The following is a 26,542-nucleotide window of genomic DNA, read 5'->3' on the forward strand; positions in this document are numbered from 1 at the left end:
GCTATTTCTAATACAGAGACCAAAAGCATAGTAAAATATATCTCAAGAACATATATTATATAAGAACTAATTCAAGGAGACTGATTTGCTTAGGATATGTAGCCAGCTCAGTAGACCCAGAATGACTGGTCAATTCGGGTTGAAACTGAATTCAGGTTGAAACCTGAGGAGGTTTCCAGTCCAACCTCCTGCTCAAAGCAGGGCCAGCTCTGAGGTCAGATCAGGCTGCTCAGAGTTTGCCCAGTTAGGTCTTGAATGCCAGCAGGGATGGGGATGGCACAGCCTCTCCAGGCAGTCTTCTCCGTGGTCTGGCTGTCCTCATGGAGAAAAGCTCCTTCTCTCTTCTTTAAACTTACGCCTGTTATTTCTCACTCTCCCATCCTGCACCACCGTGAGGAGTCCAGCACTGGTTCTTCGTTGACCCCTTGTAGGCAATGAGAGGACTCTTAGGTGCCCCCAAAGCCATCTCTTGTCCTGACTAAGCCAGCCTGGCTATCTCAGACCCTTCTCATGAGTCTAGGGCTCCTGGCTCCATCACTGGTGACACTACTGACCCTCCTGCTGTTAATCTATCTTTTCTGTCCTAGGAAGCCCCAGAGCAGTCACATTACCCTAAATGTGGTATAACAGGTGCAGAATGAAGGGACAGAAACCCTTCCCTTGATCAGGCACTGTTCCTGTCCATGCAGCCCAGGGTCCTGTTCACCATCCTTGTCACCAAGGCACATCACTGGTTCATGTACAGCATGCTGCCTGCTGCCTTCCAGAGAGCTCCTCCTGGCCTTTCCTGCTGAGCTGCTCTCTGATCAGTCCATCCCCGGCCTGTATCAGAGTTCAAGGCTCCTCATTCTCAGGTGCAGGACTTGACAGCTGTCCCCACTGAATTTCATGAGGTTTCTTGTCTGTACTTTCCTTCAGCCTCTCAGTCTCCCCCATGACAAGCCCTGCCTTTGAGCACAAAGCCAGCATTAATGACATCCACTGCTGTCTACCCATCCACAGATCCTGTCATTTCATCATACAGGCAATTGGGTTATTCTTGGTAAATCCACACTGGCTGTTTTTGACACCTTCTTCTCCATGTGCCCAGCCTTATGCTCCAACAGGACTCGCTCCATGATTTCCCAGGGGCTAAAGTGAGGCTGACTGGTCTGTTGCTCATTGGATCACCCTTTTGCCCTTTCTTGAAGGCCAGCATTTGCCTGTTTCCAAACATCAGGGACCTCCCCCACCTCCAAAACCTCTCAAAATGAGAGATCAGCCTAGCAAAGGACCACCAGCAAGTCTCCTAGCACCCAATGAGGCAAATAGTCAGTCCCTATCAACTTGCACAGTGAACTTCCCCAGGCTTCCTCAAGCTTCCTGAGTTGATTCACACCTGTTGCTGGTGCTTCTGCTCCTCCTTGCTCCTGCCTCCAGCATGGATGCTAGGAAATGTTGCAGGTGAAGGCTGCCTCAAAGCAGACATCAGCCCTACCTGTTTGGCTGTCATTAATTCACCCCCTCACACACCTCCAGTACTGCAGCAGTTCTGCACTTTCACTGTTCAACCTTTTACAACTGATGTAGCTGCAGAAGCTTTTCTTGTTGCCCTTGTCATGCCCTGCAGACGTCACTGGAGGTGAGCTTTGGCTTTCCTGCCACCATCCCTACATACCCAATCAAGTCAATATAGAAAGACAATACCCCTGCCAGGTGATTTACCATTCCTTGCCACTTTGGCTGATCTGTAAGCTTTGATGAATATTTGGCTGTACACAACCTTGTAGTAAGTAAGCATTTAGCTGCCCTGTGCCTCAGTTTCCTCGTTGAAATGCACCCCCTAACTCCAATGCATCAGCCAGGCTCTGCCAAATCCCTGATCCTACAAATGTCAGGTGTCACCATGCAGGGTATGAGCTGTCTCATGTGCCCCATGACAAGCCCAGGTGCTTCATCTCCTGGCTCATACAGAAGGTGAGAGGGCTGCCAGCAGACCACTGCAGTCACATCCTCCTCCGTTCATCACACGCAGCGATGTTACCAAACTGACCTACTTTCCCCATCCGCCCACGGAAGGCTAATCCTGTTTAGCATTGCTGGAAGGGGACGGGCACGTGGAGAAGTGCTCTGAGTTATACAGATGGCAGTCTTTGCTGATTAATGTTAGTTTAATTTGTTTGCCTTTCTGTTTCCAGCCGTGCGAAGGGAGAGCAGAGCAGTGGTTGAACATGGGGATTCACAGCCTGTTCACTAAAGTCTGAATGGCTTTAGTCATTCAGTAGTAATAATAGCAGTGAGGAGGATAATGAGCATGTATGTACTGATCTTCCTCTGAGATCCAAACACTGCACAAAACTTTGCACATTGCTCACAAGCTGGAGATAAAAGATGCCTCTCACCCTGGCCAGCCTCCAGCACGGCATTGCTGATGTCGGCCGTCTCACTCCTGACTTAAACTGATGTGAATCACACTGCATCTACAGAGGGATCACAGGCTGCACACCCCGAAATCCAGCCAGCACCAGGGTGGAGGGGAAAAGCTGTGGCAATGGGTGCAAGGTTTCTGACATACGGAAAACAATAGCCCTTCCCACTAAACAGAAATACTGTAAAGAATAAAACCAGAATATGCTCTGAGCCTTTATTTCTGTTCATCGTAATCTCTTAATACTCAGTTCTATTACCTATGAGCATCTTCCTGTCATCCCCAGTTCAGAAGAGAGGAGCATTAATTTCTGTCAAATTCCATTATTTTTACTGTCCACGTGTGGGTTGTTTTTAATGTCTGTTTGCTTTAAACCTGTTACCATCTGAGGACTCATTGTACACATATGTATGAAACATGACACAGCCCATGAGTTTCATGAAGTCAAATATTTTCCCAGAAAGTTCTCTTTTCTTTTTTTGAAGCTTCTAAATATCTCTAGTGTAAACAAAATGTAGTAACCTACTGAATGCAGGAAGACCTCACTGCACACTGTCAGGCAAAAACTCCAAAGCTGGACACTTAATGATGCTTCTGGATTCTTCCTTTACTCCTAAAAACAGTAATTCCCATAACAATCTCAGCATAACATGACCCATGGTGACTCCAGACTGCCATTCTCTCACTAAAAAGCCACATATCTTTCTCAAATAACCATGTGTATCATCAGGAAAGTGAATTTTTACTGTCTTAAGTTTTCTAAAGGCTAGTCTGTTTACATTTCGATAAATCAATTTTTATTGCTATGGTTGTGAATGTGTCATATTAAATTATGGACTCCAGCATGTTCTTGCAACAGTTTATATCTGAAAAAAAAGAGAATAGAATGGTACAGTTCAGTTTCATGTGTCTATGAATCTGTTGATTTGTTCTGATTTGTGTTTGTACAAATCCTTCTGCTGTGTGTTCACACTGTACCCTTCCCGGTGGGATATCCAAGTGCTTCATCCATATTACAGAAACTTGGAACAAGGTGCTCAAAATGGTCAAATGGTCACTTCTTGCTTGTCATTCTGTGACCTTTCCTGCTGCTTCCCCTTTGCTGATCTTTCTCTTTGCCTTCCAGCAGGGCCTGGAAGGGAAATACTTCACTTGTTAGTGTTACTCATTTCAGAGCTCTGCTTAGCTGAGGGGAAGCAGGTAGAATTCCTAGCCACAGTGGTGCTCCCCAGGGTGAGGAACACCCATGGGATGATGCCATTGACCAAGCACAGTGCCCATCAAACCTTGTTCATCATCCCTGGTGGGGGATCTGGCAGCAATGCCAGCACAGTGACCAATCTACACTGTCCCCTGTGCCAGTGGGTGCCTAGAAACTATGCCCCTGGATCATGCCTAGAGATTCTACTCTCTTTTGGTGCCTTCTTCCTATGTATTGGATCCTATTCACTAAGCACAGGATGCCATGGCTGGATCTGCCTTTGAATCCTGAACCCTACCAAACGTACCTGTGTGCTTCCTGTGTAACACTGACCTCTTTGCTAACAGCCTTGTCCTCTTCTTCAGAGAGGGGATGGGAGAGTAACTCCTTGTTGAGGCAGAACAAGAGCAGTGCTGAGCAGAGATGGGCCCTGGAGGCTGAGTGATGTGTCTGGAAGGCATGGGAGCATGTCTGCCCTCCACTGTTGCTCTGTTCCTCCCTCCTTCACAAAGATGCCATTGTTGAGCAGGGCTGCCCAGAGGTCAGAGATAGTTCAAGGTGTTTCATCCCAGCATCCCAGTTTTCCATACAAGCCTTGCCCATCCCCTGTCTTTGAGAGGATTGTTCTCCAAGTGCAATATCATCATCTTTAATTGGGATTGCTTGTACTGTACCAGCATCTCAAGTGGTCTGAGGGTCAGTCTGAGGTGTAAGGCTCAGGTGTGTCTGCAGTGGGTGGGAGGACCCCTCTCCCCAGGGCTGACCATACCTGTACAGGACAAGGGGTAGAATACCCAGGCAGACCTGTGGGGTGATGGAGGCAGACACCCCACCTTGCTAGAGAGGGAAGAGGAGAAAAAGCCTCCTCGAGCCTTTTCCTCAAGCTGCCAAACATAAGGGCCAGGGAAATACAAACACTCTTATTTCTCATTAAGGTCCCCCAGGCACATCTCAGGACCTCTGAAAGAAATTTGCATCTCTGATTTAATTCAGCTGAGTTAAATGAATATGATTAAAAATTCTTGATAAATATCAGGCTGATTTGTAAGAACTATTAGTTGGCCTTGTGGCAACTTGGGGGGAAATCAACAACTGATTACCTACATTTGAGTGTCTACAGCATATCCTTATGAGCAGTAGTGCAGGAAAGAGTGAAACTAACCTTACCAGCCCAGAAAAGTAGTAGCTTAGCTCAATCAAAAATATGTTTATAGCATAGGATAAGGTGATCAGTGCCAGATGATTTTTTTATAGTGCAAGCTCTGTGTCCACTGGGAATAGACTGTATCAAAATAAACATGTGCAACCTTTCTTCTGGAGAGTCCCTGGAGCGAGCTGGCACTCTGCCTGAATTACTTCTTTCCCAAGCAACTATTCATTGTATGAATGAATGTGGGGGGGATGTTTGTGCTGTAATTCTCCATCTGATAACTAAGCCAGGGGTACATGGTTAACAGTTTTAGTCAGTCTTTTGTTTCCAAAACGCCATTCTTCCCTACTTGTGGATATGCATCTTTCGTATGTTTGTTTGAGTACCTCCCTGATGGGAGTACATGAGCTTTCTCTTCCTTGTTCCAAGTAGTTCCCATCTTTTTGAATGATAGTCTTCACTCCTTGATGATAATGATGATACTAATGAAGTTCCAAATATAACTGTCACTGTTAAATATTCTGCTGGCAGGAGTTACATCATGTGGTGTTCTTACCTATAGGTTTCCAAATTCCCTTTGTTATCATGAAAGGATTCGTCACATTTTGAGAAATACTTATGCCACTAGCTTTTTTATGTCAGTTCTTTGCAGGGGAACTGTGGCACAGAGCCTTATTTACTGCCTGCCTCCATCATTGCAATGAGTCAGAATTTTCTCCTAAACCAAGAGACAGTTTGCAGTCTGGGACCTTCACAGCTGAGGGGCTGGTAGCATAACATAAAGCAAACAGGTTGCATTAAGCACATACCTAAGCTCCTTGCCATGGGTTTCTCCATGAAGGTGTAAGGAGAGGGCTCTGGTGGGGCTCTGGACAGAGATGGCAACACCAGCTTGCAGCAGTTGTATACTCTGATGTATCTATCTTATTGAGAATAGTTTTAATTTCATATGGTACATACGTACTAGCAAACCCTGTTAGCAATGCTTATGATGCTCTAGAGATTTTGCTATGTGAGCAAACAGAAGCAAAATGACAATTAGATATTGTCTCACGCTAGCAGCAGCACAGCAGGTCCAGAATTTCATGTCAGTCAGTGAGAAACCTTGTTTACTGGAAGCTGGCCATGAATTGCTTTACAGATCTAGCCAAATCCTTGGCAGAACAGACCAGTTAGATCTGTTGCTCTCTCTCTCAAGAGTAGAGGCTTCCTGGCAGTGTAATTTCTTGATGGTTTAGGGGCTACAGCTGTAGGAAGCCCCTTTTCATTGTCTCATCCTCCTCCATTCTTCCTCACAGCCACTCAACACCCTTGTCCACATATTCCTGCTTTCTATTGGGAATCTGCTACAAATAGAAGAAACCTCACAGGGGTTCCTCTGTAAGACCTTTAGGGATTCAGGGAGAGCAACTTCTGCTGCTGCTACTGCCCCATTTTGATGGTCATACCCTAGATTCAGAATACAAGTGTGCATGCAACAGAACATTTTGTGCTGTGCTGTGGGTGATGAGACACTGGAACATGTTGTCCAGGGAGGTTGTGGATGTCCCAACCCTGGTAGTGTTCAAGGCCAGGTTGGCTAAGGCCTTGAGCAACCTGGTCTAATGCAAGGTGTCCTCTCACCTTTGGGACTAGATGATCTTTATGGTCCCTACCTCCTAACATCCTATGATTCTATGATTTTGAGCAAAGGTTTAGCAAAGAAACACTGCAAAATCCTAAATGCTAATCCTGCCATTTTAACGATGCCCTCTGTATTCTTGAATAGCATAGGTTTCAATAAGTGAGCAAATAACAACAAAACATACTGAATATTGTCACTACATTTGAGTCTGAATTATCTGGAAACACGGTGATTGGGATAAAAGTTTCATTATGGGACTAAGCAAATAAACACCTAAAATATATGTAAAATACTGGCTAATAAAATTTTGCTGGGCTTCCACATTTTCCTAGTCCAAAATATGGATTATGATATGGCTGACTTGCAAGTCAAAAGCCATGGCTGACTGTGGCTGTTTTGCAGGTCAAAACAAATATCTGAAAAAACATTTTAAAATTACATGGTACTATTTGTTATTTTGTTTTGTATAATGGAGTTCAGCAATTTAAATTCACCAGTTATGACTAAAAAAACTAGTCCGTTGGCCTTCATATTTCCTGTTTATCCTTCATCAAAGAGCTGAGTGTCATTAAGTGGTAGCTTTGCCCTCTAATCAGTGACCAGTTACTCTAATTCCTCATAACTCATTTGATAAAAAGTTAAGGGCTGGTTTTGTGTTCTTAGCTAACTGTTGAGTAATGTCCAGGTAGAATATTGCTGTAAGAGAACTAGTAACAGAAGCACTGTTTTTACTATAGTTACATTTTCACTTTGTTTTTTTCATAAAATATTCTTGAAACAGGCAAATTTATGTGTGACTCATATGTGGAAAATAACATGGGCTTAAATAAAGCCTAGTAATTAACTTCCTTCCTCCTCCCTTCCAATTTTATTCATGTCTTACATGTTGAGGACTCATTAAATGAGAAACATTGATTGTTGAAAAAGAGTGCTATCATTGCCTGTCATTACCCCACTGCTTTGCAAATGAGGTTTTGACAATAACCAGTGGATTGTGCTGCTGTTTCAGAAAATATTTGTGTGGGATGCAGCAGCACATGGATTTTGTATCCAAAAGGGGTGCCAGATGCCACGAGAGGTGCATTTGCACAGGGCTTCCTTCTTGGGCTGAAGTGGTTACAGATCAAGTGTCACTTTCTTATAAGGTCACAGAGCTAAGGAGGGTGGGCAGTGAGCTAGTGACAAGTGTTTCTGAGGCACTCAGAAACAGCTGGGCTGCTTTTGTATTTTTCCCTTTGCCTTGCCTACACAAATGTACTTAATTTAGCCAATTTACCCTTTTCTCCTTACAGCTCAGACTGCTGGAGCAATTGAACTCCAAAGCTGAGGTCACAGCATTTTGGTGAAGATTAGGAAAAAAAGCGATGGGCATGCCTGGTGTCAGCATGGCTGGGCAGGTGGTCTGACTGGGCTGCAAGAGGGTTTTTTAGTGTGGCTTAGGCAGTGGGATTTATAAGGACACGTTGAAGTGTAATTCAGTAAAGTTACTACCATCTCTTTTGGCTTTGGGTCAAGATCCACAGAGGAGGATGAAGAGCTTCCCAGTAGGAAGTGCAGCCTGAGAAGTCAAAGGCATCAGTGATGCTGGCTCTTGCTCTGAAGATGGCTTTGGGGGAAACATGGGGGCAATAAAAATGCTTTTCAGCTTGAGCAGACCCCAGGCTCACCCAGCCTGCAGGTTTGCAGAGAGTGACCTCCACACAAAAAAATCCCCAACAAGTGTCTGCTTTTGTAGTGTGCAGATCCACCATGTGGTGCCTGTGAGTCTTGGTCCCTGGCTAGAGACCCTAAGGCTGGCATAATGCTCAAGAATAACATTACCCACAGTGGATATTTCCTAAAATCAAGGACTGTGGCATAGAGCACTGCTGACATTTTTCTAACCTGGATATCATTACTGTTATTAAATTGAAAGAGAGTGACTGTGGGATTAACCTGCAAATAGAGCTAACAAAATGACAATTCATAATGGTTCTTGCATTCCTTCAACAGAAAAAACTGCTTAGACAATCTAATGGATGAAGATGAGAAAGACAGGGCAAAGAGGTGAGTATCTTTTCTTTTATAACTCTCTGTGATGAGCTTGATACTGTTCGTTCCTGCAGAAGCTGTTTTATCCATAATCAATTAATTGAAGAGCAAGAGAGTAAAATACAGTCAAACACAATTTGAAAAAATGCCATCTCACAGACTCCTACTCCTGGCTTCACTGTAAGAAGAAAATAACCTAGCACTGTTTCCTGTGGAAAATGTTAAAAAAGCCAAGGCATTGATCGTTTTCTTCACATTACTGCAGAACATCAGAACTGAAGCACCAAAAACATCCTCCTGCCACTGTAATACGTCATCTGAGCTTCCAGAGTGTGCAAAAATGTGGAGTTTTTTCTTAAAATACATTTTACAAAAGAAAAAAAAAGAGAAAAGTGTGGTTTTTTTCCCCTATTAGAATGGTTATTTATTAATTTATTCATCAATGCCTATCTCACAGCAATGAAAACACACAGAAGTTACCTTTGGAGCAGAGAAAGACCACGAAAAGTCAGCCTTAAACTGGCACAAACCTATATTCACATACAGTCTGTACTCCATTGAGTCCTGGTTGGTGGGAATTCATTGTGAACCCTTTGTTGGGAGAGAAAAGGTGTGTTTCAAGGCAGAAGACCTGTGGCAATGAAACTCTTAATAACTGTCAGAGCTGACCAGCATCTGCAGAAAAGCAGTTTGGAAGCATTCGAGGTTATCAATGCCTCAGCCTGCAGTTTAATTACTTTAGAGAGAGCCAGAGGTTGCCCACATTTTTCCCCTTGGTTCCCTCTAATGAGAGTTTTTCCAGTCTGGGCACAAGCAGTTGATCCAGTTTCATCTCTTTTGATTCCTTCTCTGCTTCTTTTCCTCCCTGCAGCTTTGTCTCACCAATATAGGTCAGCACAGGCTGCAGCCAGGCTCAGCTGTTCCCCTTTGCTTCCTTTTTGGAGGATGCAGGAAGGAGCCCACCTTGCAGCGCTGCTTCACCTGCTAAAGGCCTGATCATCTTCAAGATATTTGTGTGCTAATTATTTAGTAAAGAAAAAATTCATTAAATGAATGCATATATGAAAAGATAGGATAACACGTATCCTCACTATCGACGATTGTCATCACCATCTGGTATGGTTTTCATGCCTTTTGTTCCCAGAGGAATTTTTTTTTGTACCCTGGGGCAGGCCTCTATCAGGGTGCATAAAAAAGTTATAACTTTAAAAATTAAAAAAGGAAACTGCTTCTTCAAATGGTAATTTAAGTTCATTTTGCTTTTTAGAAATAAAGCTAAAGTTGAAATCGAGTTTGAAATCATGAGATGCTTCATGGAAATCTAAAGTTAATACATTGTACTGAAATGGGTCAGATTCATTTCAAAGCTACAGGTTTTCTTCCAGAGAGATTCAAACTTGGGAGAAGCTATTTGAAGAATATTTTGCTGCTGCTATGTCTTGTAAACTGAGGACTCTCACCTGTCCTGTACCACAAGGGAAACACTTTTTTTTCTTCTATTTGGTGTAAGGACTGGGTCCCTCAGGGCTGAGAAACACCAGAGGGGATTTAAAAGCCTGGGAAATTGTTCTCTCCTTTTATTTTCTGTTAAAAGTAGGTGAGACTGAAAATTTCTGGATCTGAGTTTTTGAGATGGACTCAAGCCAGGAGCTGAGCTTCTCAGGTTAGGTGTGTGTAGAGATACACATACACACCATGTACATCTGCTGCAATTTATTAGGCACGTACAGGCTGTATTACACAGACATGAAGAAAGGATCCATCCTCTCCTGAGCAGAGGCACTTGCACTCTCATCCCTGTGCCAGGTGTTTAGTATTTGGCCAAGATACAGAACTTTTCTTTCAGGAAGAACCCTGGGTAAATTAAACCCTGTTCTGACTCTGCAATTTCACTCCAAAAACCTGAGTGTAAAATGTGGATATGATGGCACCACAGCTGGGAGCACTGAAGACCTATGTGAAGTTTTCTGATATTCTGAGATCAGAAGCCATAGTTTCATTTTCAGTTCTTTGATGCTAGATGAGATTTATTTCAGTTATAGAGATTTATTAATTCTAAACAAAAGGTGTGTTTTGTACACTTTTTTCTCTATTTGCTCTTCTTTCAGTTTGCTTTAATAGTATATAATTTTAAAATACTTTTTTTGCAATGCGGTTGAATTCCAAATTCTAGCCAAAACCAGTTTGAAGTGAACCATGAGAAAGTGTTTAACCATGAAGACTACTACCTGCCATTTTCCTCTGAAATAAAAAGTAAATTTAAGAATCTGAATGAATGTATGTGGTACACTTACTTGCATTGATACATATATAACACACTCCACTGGACTGTCAGAAGAAATCTGAAATTTAGTGTAATTTCATTAGTTTCTTTGCAATTGCACATTTCATTGGAAATTAGCAAAATGTAGCACCTATTAGTCAGTCAGTATCTGTCCGACGGAGACAACAAGCAGCGTGCATGTAAGCGAATAAAAATGGCTGTTAAATTGTTGATTTTGATCTTCTGAATTCAGGCTGTTCTGTATTGCCTTTAGCTGTATTCACTGAAAGTCCTGATTTTATTCATACTGTGTCTCCTTCCCCTTGAATATGCTGTAATCTTTGTGGAGTAGCAAGGAGGGAGGAGAACTGGGACAAGTAGTATGGAATTAAGACAGTTTGGGCTTACTGTGATTGTATGCCCTAGCAGTGAAGTAAGCAAGACTAGGAAATAATCTTCAATGGGAAGTGATGAAAACTATCTTACTTCATGCATTTATAACTGTACTAAACAAAGTATTTTCAACTGTGCAGGGATAGTTTTTATCATTTTTTTCCAATCTTTTCTCATTTTTTTTCCTTTTCAAAACCTTACCGTGATCATCGATTCATATCTTGGCAGAGTTATTTCCACTAGAGGAGTTTTTATATTTCCTTTGTGAATAAAATGTCAAGTGTTAAAAATAGATACTTTAAATTTCTGTCAAGGCTTTTTTCCTTTTTTTTTTAAAGCAACACATTCCCTAATGACAGTTGGTGGTTTATTTTATTTTCAGGGAAATCTGGACTCTTTAAGCTTAAAATGAATTGAGAACTGAATTATGAGGAAGTAAAATGTTGATGTTCTTAACATTGCCCTGGACTGTAGAGAAATAGGATAAGGCTGGAGCTTTTCACATCTTGTTCTGACAGCCTTTTGCAGTGTAATAAGAGCAAGCTGAAATCAGTCAGGCAGTATCCACCCAATCTCTTGTGTTCAAAACTGTAAAACAATCAAGCATTGGCTTCCATCCAGTGTATCTCTGAGTGTGTTCAGGGTTGAGAGCAAGACAAACAAAAATTACCCCTCTGTCAGTAGTAGCATCCAGAAGCCTCTGTAGTGATTTCTCTGCTGAAAATGTTTATTGCCGTCCTGGTCCTTGCAGGGGATGTGTATGCTGGGCTGAATTCTGCTCTGATTTTCAGCAGTGTGCATCCAGAGCTGATTTGAGGCACAGCAGAGTTAGTTGGGACTGAGAAACTCAAGAGTGAGAACTGGCCTCTTGGCTTTCCTTTCCCATCTACATGTAACCAGATTTTTAGATCTTTGCATAATTGACAAGGCAAATCTCGTCTGCTTGAGGACCTTTCAGAAGACCAGAGAAACCTACTGGGCTATACTTATTTCTATTTCCACATGGATACCAAAGTCCAGGTGATAACCTCTGAGTCAAACAGTTGTCATATTCATGAGAACAATTCAGAAAGTGTGTGTGTGTGTTACAGATCGACATGGAGCAAAAAAACCCAAAGTGCGCATGCTGAAAAGATTATCAACAGCCTTAATGACAGTGTTATAATGGCACCAAAACACTCCAAATGAAATCAAATCAGATCCTTTCTTCCTTTGAGCTCTTGGGACACAGCAGCAGAAGTGGGCTCTCTCTGAGAAATCTGCAAGCTAAATAGACAAGACTGGTGGTGAAAGCTGTAGAGTCTTCATTTTAAACCTAGAGACTTGAGGCATTGACACTGATTTTCCCAGTGGCACACAGAGATTAAGGGCAAACACTGCTGGCACTTTCAAGACCCCAAGTCTGGCAATGCATCCCAACCTCAGACCCAATCCATGCTGATACCCTCACTCCTGCTTGCCCTTGTGGCCTTGGAAAGAAGACTGAACAAAGTGGCATACGGACCAGATGGGACCTGCAGCAACTTCTACTCAAGTCTCTGATCTTAATGATTGGAAGACAATATCCTGATTCTTCTCTGCCAGTCTGGAGGTAGGCAGAGCACCTGTTACCAAAGTGGCCAAAGGTCCTTCTAGATCAACCCAGCTCTAGTGCAACAGCCGCAGGACTGGGGTCCCTCTCTTTTGTTAAGACTGCACAGATGGGTATGATCCAGTCTCCACTCTTCTTCTTTATGGACAATTTTACCGTTGTCACAGTATTCCTATTTCTTCTCACTCTGTGTGCCTCCCCAGAGACTGCATGAATTTTTGAGATCCTATATATGTCTGGGAGATGGACAGAGCACCTTCAACTACAAGCTCGGTGTTGTTCTGATAAGCTCAGCCAGGGTGCCCAGAGGCAGCACAGAGGAGTGAGCAGAGCCTCCATCTCCCCGCTGGGCACTAAAGGTGGCTCAAAGACCAGAGCAGGAGGTGGGAACTGTTGCCCCCCACTTGCTTCTGCAGCTTTGCTGGAGTCCAGTGTCAATCTTCACAGGCTGACACGTGCAGCAAGCCCATTTTCTCTATATACATTGCAAAGAGCAGGTACATGATAATTTTCCTTCTTGGTCTGCTCATCCTTTGTTTCTTTTCCCCTGTCTACAGGGCTTCACGTAATAAGTCTGAGAAGAAGAGGCGTGATCAGTTCAATGTTCTCATCAAAGAGCTCAGCTCCATGCTTCCAGGCAACACTCGCAAAATGGACAAAACTACTGTGCTGGAAAAAGTCATTGGCTTTCTGCAGAAACACAATGGTAAGGTTTAGTGCAGCTCTTCATGCACTTGCCAGACAGTTACTATAATATCTGTTTCCTTCGCTGATTATCAGGATGGCTCGAGGGACCTAAAAGTGCCAACATAAGGTATTTGAGGTTTTTTTCTATCTCATCAAAAAAGATCATTTGCAGACACTGTGCTGCCCAAATCCATCTCCTTGTTTGCTCTTCAGTTGAAGATGACTCTCAACCTGCTAGAAAAGGGGGCAAATGGCAGCAACTGAGGGAAAGAGGGCAACAGTGCCCTGCAGCACTCAGGAAGAAGACAGATGCTTTGAACAAGAGAGATTTGGGAGCAGAGGGAAGATTCCATTACTTGAAATTTATAATATTCTGAGCAGAAGAACAAAGCATTCATCCCAGTTTCTCTGCAGAAAAAATGCAGGGAAGCAATCTGTTCAGCACCCCAGCTCCTCAGTGGACTGTGTAGGACTCAATTTTCCACACTGAGTAGAAAACTCAGACCAGAAAGCGCCTCTCTTTTTGAAGCCAGCATCAGCAAATTGCATCCACAAATAGTTGACATGCTTCACCCAGTTTGCACAAGCAGAAGCTGCATCACACGTGCACAGCATCGAGTTGCAGTAGTCAAGTTCAGCATCGGAAAGCTGGGAGTTTATTTTTTAAAATGCTTGCACCAGTGACAGTTAAGTCCCTTAGAAATGTACCTTCACAGAGGGCAGAGGAGATTTCTGACCCTGCCGATCTCTCTTTGGTCTAGTTTCTACTCAGAGGGAGGAATGTGCACTGTGGCCTTCCTGATGCTTTGACACCCACCAGTAGTGCTCAACCGAAATGCTTCTCCCATATAAATCAGGGCACTGGCTTGAAATGGGGCTCTGCTGCTTTGCCCCAGTGAGGAAGAGGTTTCACTGGGTGACTGTGGGGAATGCCCCTGGTGCCAAAAAGCAGAAAGGGGTCTCACAAGATGATGCACTACATCACGTGGCTTACCTTGGCTCATCCAGCACCTCCCTACTGCACTCTGGAGAGCTCTGGGTGTAACAGGAAAGACCCATTGAAACTCTTATATCATGACTCACAATTTCTCCTTAGATGAATTTTTACCACATACAAGATAGAATCATGTTTGTTTAGGTTGGAAAAGAGATTTAAGACCAATGAGTCCAACCGTCAACCTATGGTTTTGTACAGGAGGGGATGACCAGGACATGTCAAGGTTTAAAAGTTACATACACTTTTTAAAAAATTATAGTAATAACTTATCTTTTTTTTTTAGCTGCCCAAGGCAAAGGAAGACATGAATATGCTCAATTATAAAGCTAAGCAAAGAACAATCACCCAAGATTTGAAATAAGTGTATAAGTGTAGCTGAAGGTCAAAATAATTTACTCCAAAAGGTGCTTTTCCTTGAAAAACAACTAGATGAAGGAAAGCTAACAGTCACAAATCTTTCCATAGCAATTGGGTCAAAATGTGACTGGGGTTTGTGCACTTGCTAAAAAAAGCAAATGTTATCTATTTTTAAACCAGATTAGTAGTCACAGAATATAATACAAAGCATCAGCATTTAAAAGTGTTGATTATCCTTCAGCGTACTTGGGATTTTGTTTATTGAGTCACATTTCCCTTCTGTTTGGTAGGCTAAACCAAGATTTTAGTCATAACAGAGGAGGAGGTAAATTTTCAGATCTTTTCCTTCATAAACAGCTTCCTTCATTGTAATCCACAGAATCTCCCAAATCTCAATTAATCCTCCCAACAGTCACCATTTCATGTACATTGGCTTTTCCAAGCTATAGATCTGCTGAAAGTATCCTACATTCTGCCACTACTTTAAAAAATCTGATGGACTCTTTTTCCTTAGTCTGGTTTTCAAACCTGTGTGTAAAACCACGGGGGCTGTGGAGAGTTGCTGTGCTGCCAGTGACAGCTCCCAGCAGTACAGAAAGTGAGGGGAACGAGCTGGTAGGAGTAAACATCTCCACTAATACAGCCTGAACAGAGGCTTTGATTTCTTTCTCCGTGACAAAATGCTCAAGCACTCGTAGAAATTTACTGTCTTTAGTATGATTTATCCATTTGTGTTTCTCTGGCCAGTTTGCCTATGTGCTCCATATTCAGGGCATTGAGTGTTACATGCTCTGGAAGTGTTAATCAGCAGGATTAATTAGCAGGAGGTGCTGAAAAGAGAAGACAATCTGTGCTCACCATCCCCTCACTACTAGAGCTGAGAGAGGGAGCACTCCTAGAGAGGCAGAGTGAGCAGCAAACTAAAGCAGATCGAGTTTCTCCAAATTAGAGCTGTCCTCCAGAATCCTGTCTGATTCAGTGCTGGCATAAGTGACTGCTTTCCAAAGGCAAACAGTGCAACCAGATATGCAGTATGGTCCCCAGCTTCAGTGCAAAGCCACAGCTTTATCCTAGCCACAGGTGTTACCCCAGTGTGTCTGCACCCCTCCATGGAAAGCCCTCCAGGAGCAAGCCCTCTGCAGGCTTCTGTGGGGTCAGGATTGTACGGCAGTGGGGCACATCTCTTCTTGGGGCTTTATAGGCTGGCAGCACAGGGGACCCTGCCCTCCAGACAGTATTTGGGATGAGATGTTGGTGCTCCATTCCTTCTCCTGGCCAGCCCTGCACCATGTGGCTGAAGGTAGGGAGAGATTGGTGGCAGTAGCACTGGTGCAAAGCTACTGCAAATGCTTGTATTTCACTCTGCTTTTGAAAAACAGAGCAATAGCTCTGCAGTTTGGGGGTCACAGCCCTTTGGGGATCCTCTGATGGAGCTTTCTTGCTGTTCTGTTTGGCACAGAAGCTATAGGCTGAACCTTCTCTAGCATCCTAATTTTGAAGCTGTAAATTATAAATATCAATTTGACACGTGCTAATCCTTGCCTTGATTTTAATTTCATGCAAAGTGGTTTTATCTTTTGATCAATACTCCACTAACGCTGCTTGAGGCCAATGGCCTTGTGAATACAGGCTCCCACTGAAGTCAGTACAAGATGACTTGAGTAAAAAATGAGGAAAACATTTCAGGCTTGAAAACTGCAATTTTTGAATACAAAGGTTATTTCTCTCTTTTCATAGCAACTCATATGTAATATTCCAATATAGAAGTTAATTTGAATTTTAAATATGTAAATGTTCTATTTGTCTAGAAGTCTCAGCACAGACGGAGATTTCTGAAATTCAGCAGGACTGGAAGCCTTCATTTCTCAGCAATGAAGAATTTACCCAGCTGATGTTGGAGGTAAGCATGTTCATATACCTTTCCTAATTTTGTCTAGCACTCATGGAAACGCCCATGTATTTAGAATAAACTGCCATCTGCAGTTCCAAAAGAGGAGGTTTTGGGAGCTGCTGTATTTGACCATCAAGCAGAGCTGTCACTGGGATTAAAGTCCCCACTTGTTGCTCTTCCCTCTCAGCAGTATTATTGCACTGTGCTGCTGCAGCCTGCAAAGCTGTGCAGTGACTCCCAAGAAAAGCAGTTCAGGACAAAGATTCAAATCACAGGATTTTTTTTTTTTTTTTTTTTTCACAAACAGAGGTGAGGTAAAGGGCACATGGCCCTTTTTCTCCTGTTCTTGGAAGGTGTTGTTAGCATCTAATGTTTATGCAAGACTAGCACCTGAACCGCAGTGGTGTCGTGTCCCTCTAGTGCTAGGTGCTGAACAAGCAGATGAAGCCTGACAGCTCTTGGCTTGATACAGTTGGTACTTCCACTCTGATTTTCAAGGCCCTTATCAAACACTTATTTTTCTAGCATTTTGCAATCATAGTTTTTAAATTATAGCATAGGTTCTTTTAATGCTAGCTGGGATTTGAAGGGAGGCGACACAATGATGTTTATGTGTGTTCAAAAGGAAAAGCAAATTAGTTTCTAGAATGCATTTTTCTCTCTCTCAGTAATAGTTAGAACTGCCTTTAGTAAGGGTCTTCTGTACTAAACACATGGATATTGGGGAGCGACTTCTCCATCACAGAGTGGCATAAAGCCACATTGCTGACTCCCAGGGGCTGGCAGTCCTTTGGCCATTGCAATTTGTTGTGATGAGACTCCCCTGGACCAGTTTTAGGAGATGCTTTTGCTCCCATTGCTCTGACAATTGCCCATTTCCATTTCTCTGCACAAGAACTTAACACACATAACTCCTTCAGTCTGCACTGAAGTATGTCCCTCAGTTAGCAATAAATTGACTGTTGTTTTGACAGGCTGGGTATTTGTTGATTCTGCTTGTATCCTACACAATTTTAGATTAAAACAATCACTTTTGGTTTTCCAGCTTATAAATCACCTTCTTGCTACTGTGATTTTCCATGCCCTTCAAGATAACATTGGATATTGGGATGTCCTGTTATGCCAGATGTTCATCATTCCCTGTATTTTGCCTTTCTACTAATCTTATCTTATTAGCATTTGGACAAGACTGCTTGAAGTTTTTCCCATCCTGTTATTAAAAGATGGGAAGGGGTTTTTTTCCAAGCACTATTTCAAAAGACTCAAGGCATAATTGACTGCAGTAATGTATCAGCTTTCCTGAAAATGGCCTTTTCTTACCACATTGAAAAGGCTGTCACCAAATTACAGTGGGTGTTAGGCTCTGTTTGTCTGTCTAGGACTGATGCAATAGTAAAACCTTTGAAGAGGAAAATGCTCTCTTAATGTTGGAATGTCCAGTTGCAAATAAAGTAAATATAGAGTTATGTATGCACACATTAACTTGATTTTACCATAAAGTTCTGATATGAGTCACTGTGTGTAATTTGCATTGGATATGAAATAAAGACTTGATTTTTTAAACACTAACAACCTTCACCATAGTAACATGCACGATCCAAGTGCCTTGTAAAACCACTGCTCTCTTCTATGGGTTAACAGCTATCATGCTTTTTTAGAAAACAGCTTGAACATACTGCACTAAAGAAAAACATTCTCTGCACCTAGATTAACAAAATCAAACTAACTATAGCAGCTGGAGGGTTTTCAGAGATGCTAAACACACACTCTTCTACTGGGGTATAAGTTATTGACTTGCTTTTCAAAGGATTGAAGCACCAGCAGATTCCTGTTGACTTAAATAGTTGTGGATGCTCAGCATTCTCTGGAAAAAGGAACATATGTTTGTGTCTTTATTCAAGGCTTTGTGTTTTCCTTTTTTTTTTTTTTAACAATTAGCATTTTCCAGTGTTCTCAGAATTCTTTCCCTTACTGAAGTCAGCGGGGGGGAAAGATGTGCTGTGGCTTACAAGATCAACTGCAAGTCTGGCTTGGAGGCAGGCCTGGATTTGCAGTATGGTTTTGGCTCTCTGATCAGGCTGTTTGCAGTACACCTGTCTCCTGAGCAGGTATGGCCACTGGAGTATAGTCAAACCCTGCTCTGATTCAGTCATGCTTGCAGTGCCTTTGCTGCTCAAATACTGCTGGCAATGCTGACTCCAGAACATCAGGGAACTGACAGGAAAGACCCAGACTTGCTCCACTTGAAGGGTTGGGAGCTTCACCAGTGACTCCCTAATGACAATGGGAAGGTTTTTATATATTCTCTGAGCACCTGCTGTTGTGTCTTAATTTTTGGAGGTGTTCTCCTTATAGTGATCTAAAGATCATCTAGCTTTAGTTCACTTTGAGGAGAATCCCCCAAAAAATTAAGTTAATCTTGCCTTAGATCTCAAAATCTACCTAGGTTTAATTTTGAATAAAACTTAGCTCAAAACTTGGCAGCTCAGACTAAGGAAGAGACTCATTTTGATGGTAAAATTGTTCCTATGCAGAGGGTGGGGATAAGGCTGACATTTCCCTTCAGTCCTAGGAGTGAAGGGGCTTACCACGAGATGGGACCAAAGTAAGGAAGAAACTCTGCAGAAGAGTGAATTTCTCTTGGAATGAGTAATCTAATACCATGACCTTTAAAATAAATCACTCAATTAAAACTCAGGCTAAGGATTATTTGATCATTTGCATTGCTTTTACTTACATGAAAGTCCAGTAATATACAATGTTACATTAATACAAACTGAGATTTATGGGGTTTGCAAAGAAGTACCATTTTGAGATAGGACTGCATCCTTTCATCGTCCTTTGATATTTACACAGAGCTCAAATGTTCATTTTAATAACTTCCAAGGGATCCAGTCTTAGTCATTTTGCATTATTAAAATGTGTGATTAATTTAAAAACTGAGACATGAAGTGTTCCTGTGAGCCCTTTGTTGCTTCAATACTAGGTTTTACTAGACTACAAAGAGTCTTCTGAAAGTTAAATCAGACTGTAAAATCAGAGAATTACTGTTCTGCAACTTGAGATAACATTCCTACAACTAGATAACAATATGGTGCTGAAGTCAAACTGTTCTGATCAACACATGATGAGAGGTCCTGTTTACACCACTCATTCCTGTTAAAGCACTCTCGATTTGTGTGTTTTCCTTAGGCATTAGATGGCTTCATTATAGCAGTGACCACAGGTGGAAGCATCATCTATGTGTCTGACAGCATCACACCACTTCTAGGGCATTTACCGGTGAGTAATTCTGGCATTGCCTTTTCTACTACACATTGTAAAATTGGGCACTGCACTTTTAGAAACAGATGTAAAGCGATGCTGAGGGTGGTGTTTTCCTGAAAATGTGGTGAAGGAGTTTGTCCCTACATTATGCTGGCTGCTGCTGTTGCTCAGTTCTGCTCTCTCTCTGTCTGATTCATATCCTTCAGGTTTTTGTTGCTATGAGGCACTTCAGCTTGAATGGAAAAAGCTCTGCAGGAATAGTCTGGCCAGGGGAGGGACAGGGTGACCTGGCTGATCTTTTCCATCTCTGATTTCTAAGCTAGCAGAGAATAGCACCAGTGCTGCTGGCAGCCCAGTGAGGAGCTTATTAAGGGCCTTATTTTGCTCCCAGGGAGGTAAAGGACAAAAGCCCCATTGAATTTGAAGTTAGGCAGAGGCTGCTGAGCTCTCCCTGCTGTGCTTTCCCAAGAGGAGCACAGGGTGCTCCCAGGGGTGCTGGTGGAGCCAGTGCTGGGTGCATTTCTACACCAGTCCAGCCAATGCTCCAGCACATTCAGCTTCTTTTAGCTGTGTGCTGCTCCAGGAGACACTCCTGCATGCATTGGCTCGGGCTGGAGGAGCAGGGGAGAGGGACTGCTCCAAACCCTGTTCCTGTTGCTAAGGCTGCTCTAGGAGAAATGGCACAATAATTACGGATTAATCCTCATGCTCATTTTTAGTATCCTGGTCTCAAATAAATACGTGCCCAGGAGAAAAAAAATAGCTGCCAAATCATTATTGTACTATCTCCTGCCATGTTCTTAAGAAAATTACAATTCTCTTTCTCTCATTTAGTTTTTCACCAAATATGTGTTATGTTTTTCACCCAGACAAATGCATTTCACAACACTACCTTGCTGGAATAAGAATAAAAATTATTTTCTTCTGAGAAAAAGGGAACTTGATGAAAGAGCAGTTCCTGGTTAAATGCAAAGATATTGCTATGCAACAACAGATTGAACTGAGTCTATCTATTTCAGTTTTCTTTCATCCTCAACAGTTTAGAAGACTAGTACTTTATTTTCTGATATTTGCCTCACTTCAAGGTGGCGAGAGCTTTGGCTTTGGGGTTTTCATACATTTACTGATTTCCATGAAATTTCCTTGTCTTTCATCATTTGGAGGTTTCATTGGTATTCCTTCCAAATACTGATTCTCCATGGAGATGATAGATTTGCTGTGGGAAAGTATTCCTCTTCAGGAAGACATATTTCAGACCCTCTTCCTGAAATCTGAGGCGCTGACTAAACATGGATAGATTCAGGTTTTTAATTCCTGAGTTGGACCATCAGAAACTAAATTGGTTTTGTCTCCCAAAGACATGCTTTGTGTGCTAACCTTACATGGTATCCAGCCCAAAATAAGGATTAAGATAGACATTACTTTTTATTTGCATAGAAGCAGCACTTGGCAGCCCAAGTCAGGCAGGGCTGGAGGTGGAGCAGACTTTCCTGGAGCTGTTGCAGTGGTAATGGCTAACAACTGCTCCACCAGCCCATACAGGCAGAGGAAGCATCCCAGAGAACACAACTGAACAAGGAATAAAGGCTTCTGCCTGCCCCAGGTTGGCAAATCACTATGGCCATGGGCAGGGGCCCAGCTGAGGGTGCATCTAGGTGCACACTGGGTATTTTAGTCCTCTGTTTCCCTTGCCATTTGGATTTTTAAGTTTTAAAACTGATCAGAGTGCTATCTGGAAAATCTATGTGGCTTATTTTGTTTACCTCGAGGATCTATTTGTAAGCTAAATTCAGTCATTGTTTGAGGGACAAAATACCAATTCTTTCTCCTCTGTGACAACAAGGAAAAAATACTCTTTAAATCTTCTGCTTTGAACAATGAAAGGAAAGCAAAGCTGGGCAGAATGCAGAGCAGGGCTCTCTGAGGGCTCCTGTTAAGAAAACTGATATATTTTCTTTCATTAACATCATGAAAGTCTCCAGTGCTGAGAACAAATATATCCGGTTCTCTTTAACACGGCTTCCCTTACTTCCATGGAGCATCTTCAAACACAAGCTTCCCCTGTTGTAATTCTAATTTTTATTTTTTTTTAACAAGATCTGGAGACTACTTGTAGTCTCAGTTGAGATGGAGAGGTCTAGCTCACATGGTAAGGATGACTGTAACTGAAGTGTACCCACTGAATTCTGATCACAACTCATAGCATTTGCCAGTCAGATGGTACACTATGACTCCAAGAATATGTGGTCTCTTGAGAAGGGTCCTCCCTGTCCCTTCTTGCCTACTTTTCCAGAAGGTCCCTGGCAAGGTTGAAATTTCTCCTCAGGGGCTACCCAGTGAAACTCAAGGAGCTGCTCTGCTATGTTGGGTGCTTAAGGTAAGCGTCAGGCTGGAAAATCCAGGACATAGCACCCTAGAGAGTACAAAAGTTAAGCATGCTGTGTTGCAGTTTCAGGGTAGTAGTGGGAATCAATGCAGGACATACAGGTCGATACAGGGGCCAAATCCAGCACACACGTTCATAGCCATCTTTTTTTTTGTGTTGATGCGAAAGAAACCTGTCTGATTTGCAGCCCTCTACCATCCCTTTCCTAGGCACCATGCTTGCTTAGTTCCTTTGCTTTTTTTTTCCCTGCAGCAGGATTTTTTCATCCTAATCACTACCCCCATCCCTGGTAAAAGCAATGAAATTATGAGGAAGGAGTTCCATTTTGGAGTACAGATGTTTTGTTGAAACTGCAGAAATACTTTAACTCTGCATCCCATTACTGCAGAACTTGATGTATTGTATTTAGAACAGACCAGCATCCATGTAGGCAAAGGTGTTCTTTGCCTGCCTTAGCTTTCAGGAGTAAATACTGCAAAGCTTCACGTAGCAGGATCCATAGATTTGAAGATGCAGAGTAGATTCCAGGTTTAGCAGCATAACTCTGTATTAACATAATTCATCTAACAAGTCTACCCACAGTCACTGTAGTTTATCTTTTGTCTGCTTTGCCTATCTCATTCAGCAATATTCTGTGGCTGTCTCAGCCAGTGGCACAGAACTGCCCACTGCAGAATAATTAGACAGAGCTGCAAACCATTCCTCTCTACCTGATCTATTTTATCATCGATGGTCAAATTTTGTCAATACAATCAGGTCAGAAAAGACCTGCAAAATCAAGTCCAACCTTTGACCTAATACCACCATGCCCGCTAATCCAAAGTACAATGTCCACTCATTTTTTGGATGGTGATTCTATCACTTTCCTGGCAGCCTCTTCCCATGCTTAATCATTCTTCTGTGATGAAATTTTTCCTGATGTCCAGCCTGAGCCTCCCCTGGTGCAGCTTGAGGCCATTTTCCCTTGTCCTGTCACTGGTTGTCTGGGAGAAGAGACTAACCCCCACATCACCACAAACTCCTTTAGATAGTTTTAAGAGTGTGATAATGTCTCCCCTGAGCCTCCTTTTCTCAAGGCTAAACAATTCTAACTCCCCCAGCTCTAAGACCTGTGCTCCAGACCCTTCCCCAGCTGCGTTGTCCTTCTCTGCAGCTCCAGCACCTCAGTGTGAGGTGAATTGAGCAGCCCAGAATTGGGCACAGTATTCAAGGGATGACCTCACCAGTGCTGAGTACAGGAGGCAATCCCTGCCCTGCTCCTGCTGGCCACACTATTGCTGATACAGGCCAGGATGCCATTGGCCTTCTTGGTCACTTGAGGACTGCTGGCTCATGTTCAGCTGCTGTCAGTCAGCACCTCCAGGTCCTTTTCCACTGGGCAGTTTTCCATCCACGCTGCCCCTGGCCTGTAGCACTGCCTGGGGTTGTGGTGACCCAAGTGCAGGATGTGGTACTTTGCCTTGTTGGGCCCTCATACATATGGTCTCATCTCTTTGATCCAGTCTGTCCAGATCCCTTTGCAGAGCCTATCTGTCTCTACACTCACCTTTTTGCCATGACATCAGATGTCTGCCCTTTGGGTCTGGTGCAGAACTAGCTCTGAATAGCTTGCTTGGCATTTTCTACAGCTCCAGTGAGACAGTGGAATATTTGCTTCCATCTCTCTGTTTGACTTCGCAATACATTCTGGATTGACATATTGATTCGAGAGTATTGTTGAAGTCTTGATACGTATAAGATGCAGAAATTCTGTTCTGTGCACTGTTTTACAGATGTGCCAAACTTCTGCAAGAGGCAAGAGTTGTGAAACACAATAAGAAGTAGAATCTTTAGCATTTTTTTCAAACTCACTAAAAAAAATTCAGTATTTCCTATGATCAAAGATGCAAACCAAATATTAAATTGTGGATATGGTAAATGATGGCAGCAAAAACTGTAAACACCAGGGCTTGCAAATCAATGAATACCTGGTGCTCATGGCAAGAGGTTGCTCTGAGGGGACGTGTGGAAAAAAAGTCTCTTGCAACTCCTACCATAGGTGTAGTCACAGGCCTCTGCAGCTATCACCTAAAACAGAAACAGCAGTGCAGAACTAATCAGAGGTTTGGAATTGGAACTTGGTCACAGTATGGAGACAAAAAGTTTCAGTAAGAGGAGTGGTGATGGCTCACATATAGTCTTCCTGCAGTTGCTGCGGAGTAGATGGGAGATTAATTAACCTGGTAGTATCATTATCATTTACAGGAAAAAAATGATTTCTGAGATTGCACCTGAGCCTAGAACAGAACTCACCAGCACAGTTTCCTGTCAAAGGCTTTTTCTTCATATGCATTAAAAAAAATTACCAGAAACAATATACTATAGTTTGTGAAGTATAGTATGTGTATGTAGATGTGTGTATGTATTTATACATAAATAAAAAACCTTTATCATATAATGTATCAGTAGGATTCACATTAATAAGATATAAACTAAAGCCACACAAATAACAGTCAAGTATTCTTCACAGCAGGAATATTCAAGCAATGAGCATATATAATACTTATAACTGAATCATCTAAAGCAATATATTCTTCTCAAGGTGTGTGTATAAAGCATAGCACTCTGATTTTTGAAGTCTGCTCAATGAGTTTCACCACTCTAAACAGGAATTCCACACAGAAAAGCTAGCATGAATAGAAAGCAGATGGAAACTAAAGCACAATCTTACATAAATAAATGATGGTTAATGACTTGCCAGTCTCATACAGTGCTTACATGTTTTCAGCATGACTGTAGAGTCTGATAGAAGCTGCTCTGATGACACACAAAGCTGTGTCAGTGTGCCAGCTCAGCCTGAGATAGTCTCAAGTGGGACAGATATAGGTGGATTCCATTCCAGGGTCTCTTTATCTCAGGCTTCCTTCTGGATATGCTCTGCTAGTGTTGGGTTAGTCACTGTGCTGAGCATAGGTGACTAACTGCCTCTTGGCAGCCCGTGACAGATTCTTTGTCTTCTCCACCCTGGGCCAGCCATGGCCTTTTGCTCAAATCCATCTCCCCTTTCCATTCCCAAATCTCAGTTCCTAGATTTTTGATGGATTTCAGGTTCAAGTGTGCTCATCATGGGGCTGGAGGCACATGGACATTAAGTTCATGGCCGGCCAGAGCGAGGGCTTGTGTTGGTGGCACTATGAAGTTTCCCCCACTGGAGACCTACTGCTGTAAAGTCATGTCCAGACTTGGAAATCCCCTTCTCCCTGCTCCCACCTGCCAGGATGTAGGAAGTGGGGAACATGGCCTGACATCCCAAGGGCATTTCCCAGGAGCTGAGGGGATCCCCTTGGGAAGGGGCTGAATCTGGGACTGACCTGGCTGGCTCAAGGTGACTCTCTGCCTCACTGCTCCTGCAAATCAGGCTCTATCAGGGAGAGAACAAATTCCAGTGATCCACAGCAGGCCTGTGCCTGGAGCTTAGTGGCAGTATGGGGAGCCAGACACCCTTTCCCAGCCCTCTCCCTGGTCTTGTCATTTAATTGCATCGACATACCTGCTGCATCTGATGGTCTCTGAGAAACATTAAATATTGCCGAGTGCTGAGACTTAATCTGATGAGCAGCCACAGAGAAGTGGCCACTCAGTTTGTCCAACAGGTTGCCCCTCTGTTTTAGAGTACCTGGAAATCAGTGAGGAAACTTCTGTCAAATGCCACAGGCTTTGTATCCACCTTGTTGTGCATCTCTGCAAGTGTTGCTTGTTGTGATATTTCTGTTTGTCTCAAAAGTTATTTCTCTTTGCAGTGTGATGTCTTGGATCAGAATTTGTTAAACTTCCTCCCAGAACAAGAGCACTCAGAAATTTATAAGATGTTATCTTCTTGTATGCTTATGACAGATTCTGCCTCATCAGATTACCTAAAAAGTAAGTTTAATTTTATCTTCTCTAGTAAATGAAAAAGCATGGGCAGGATAAAAAAATTTTCTCCCAGAAAGAGTTTTTTACGTGATGTGAAATAAAAAATTAGGTTCATAGCCTTTTAAAAAGATCTTGCCACCTGGAATGACCCTTTGGTTCTATTTTTAAATGAAACTCTTTGCCTTTATTTTACTAGGCTAAGACTACTTGCAGTTATGTTAATTATTAAATATCATATCATTTGAGACAGCTAAGGAAAATAGGTTAGCCGATGGAAATTGAGAGTTCGCCTGAGACAAATCACATCTTAATTGATATTTCAGCCTGTTCAAGTAAGATGTTGTTCAGAGATAAGCTAATGTGGTGTACCTTTGGTTTGCCTTACAGTCAAAAATACCTCTAA

General features: G+C 42.6%; 1 protein-coding gene across 3 annotated transcripts in view; it reads left to right on the plus strand.

Moving 5' to 3' along the window:
* Positions 1–26,542, plus strand: part of NPAS2 (neuronal PAS domain protein 2) — a 105,290-nt gene that overhangs the window by 43,067 nt on the left and 35,681 nt on the right. For all 3 annotated transcript variants that reach the window (XM_088160038.1, XM_088160039.1, XM_088160040.1), the window contains exons 2-6: positions 8,375–8,428; positions 13,218–13,366; positions 16,510–16,601; positions 19,785–19,874; positions 26,025–26,145. In XM_088160038.1, coding sequence (XP_088016164.1) covers positions 8,375–8,428; positions 13,218–13,366; positions 16,510–16,601; positions 19,785–19,874; positions 26,025–26,145 — 506 coding nt within the window. The remainder of the gene's footprint in view (positions 1–8,374; positions 8,429–13,217; positions 13,367–16,509; positions 16,602–19,784; positions 19,875–26,024; positions 26,146–26,542) is intronic.

The sequence above is a fragment of the Sturnus vulgaris genome, chromosome 2, assembly GCF_052056855.1.
Source record: "Sturnus vulgaris isolate bStuVul1 chromosome 2, bStuVul1.hap1, whole genome shotgun sequence".
Taxonomy (NCBI): Eukaryota; Metazoa; Chordata; class Aves; order Passeriformes; family Sturnidae; genus Sturnus; species Sturnus vulgaris.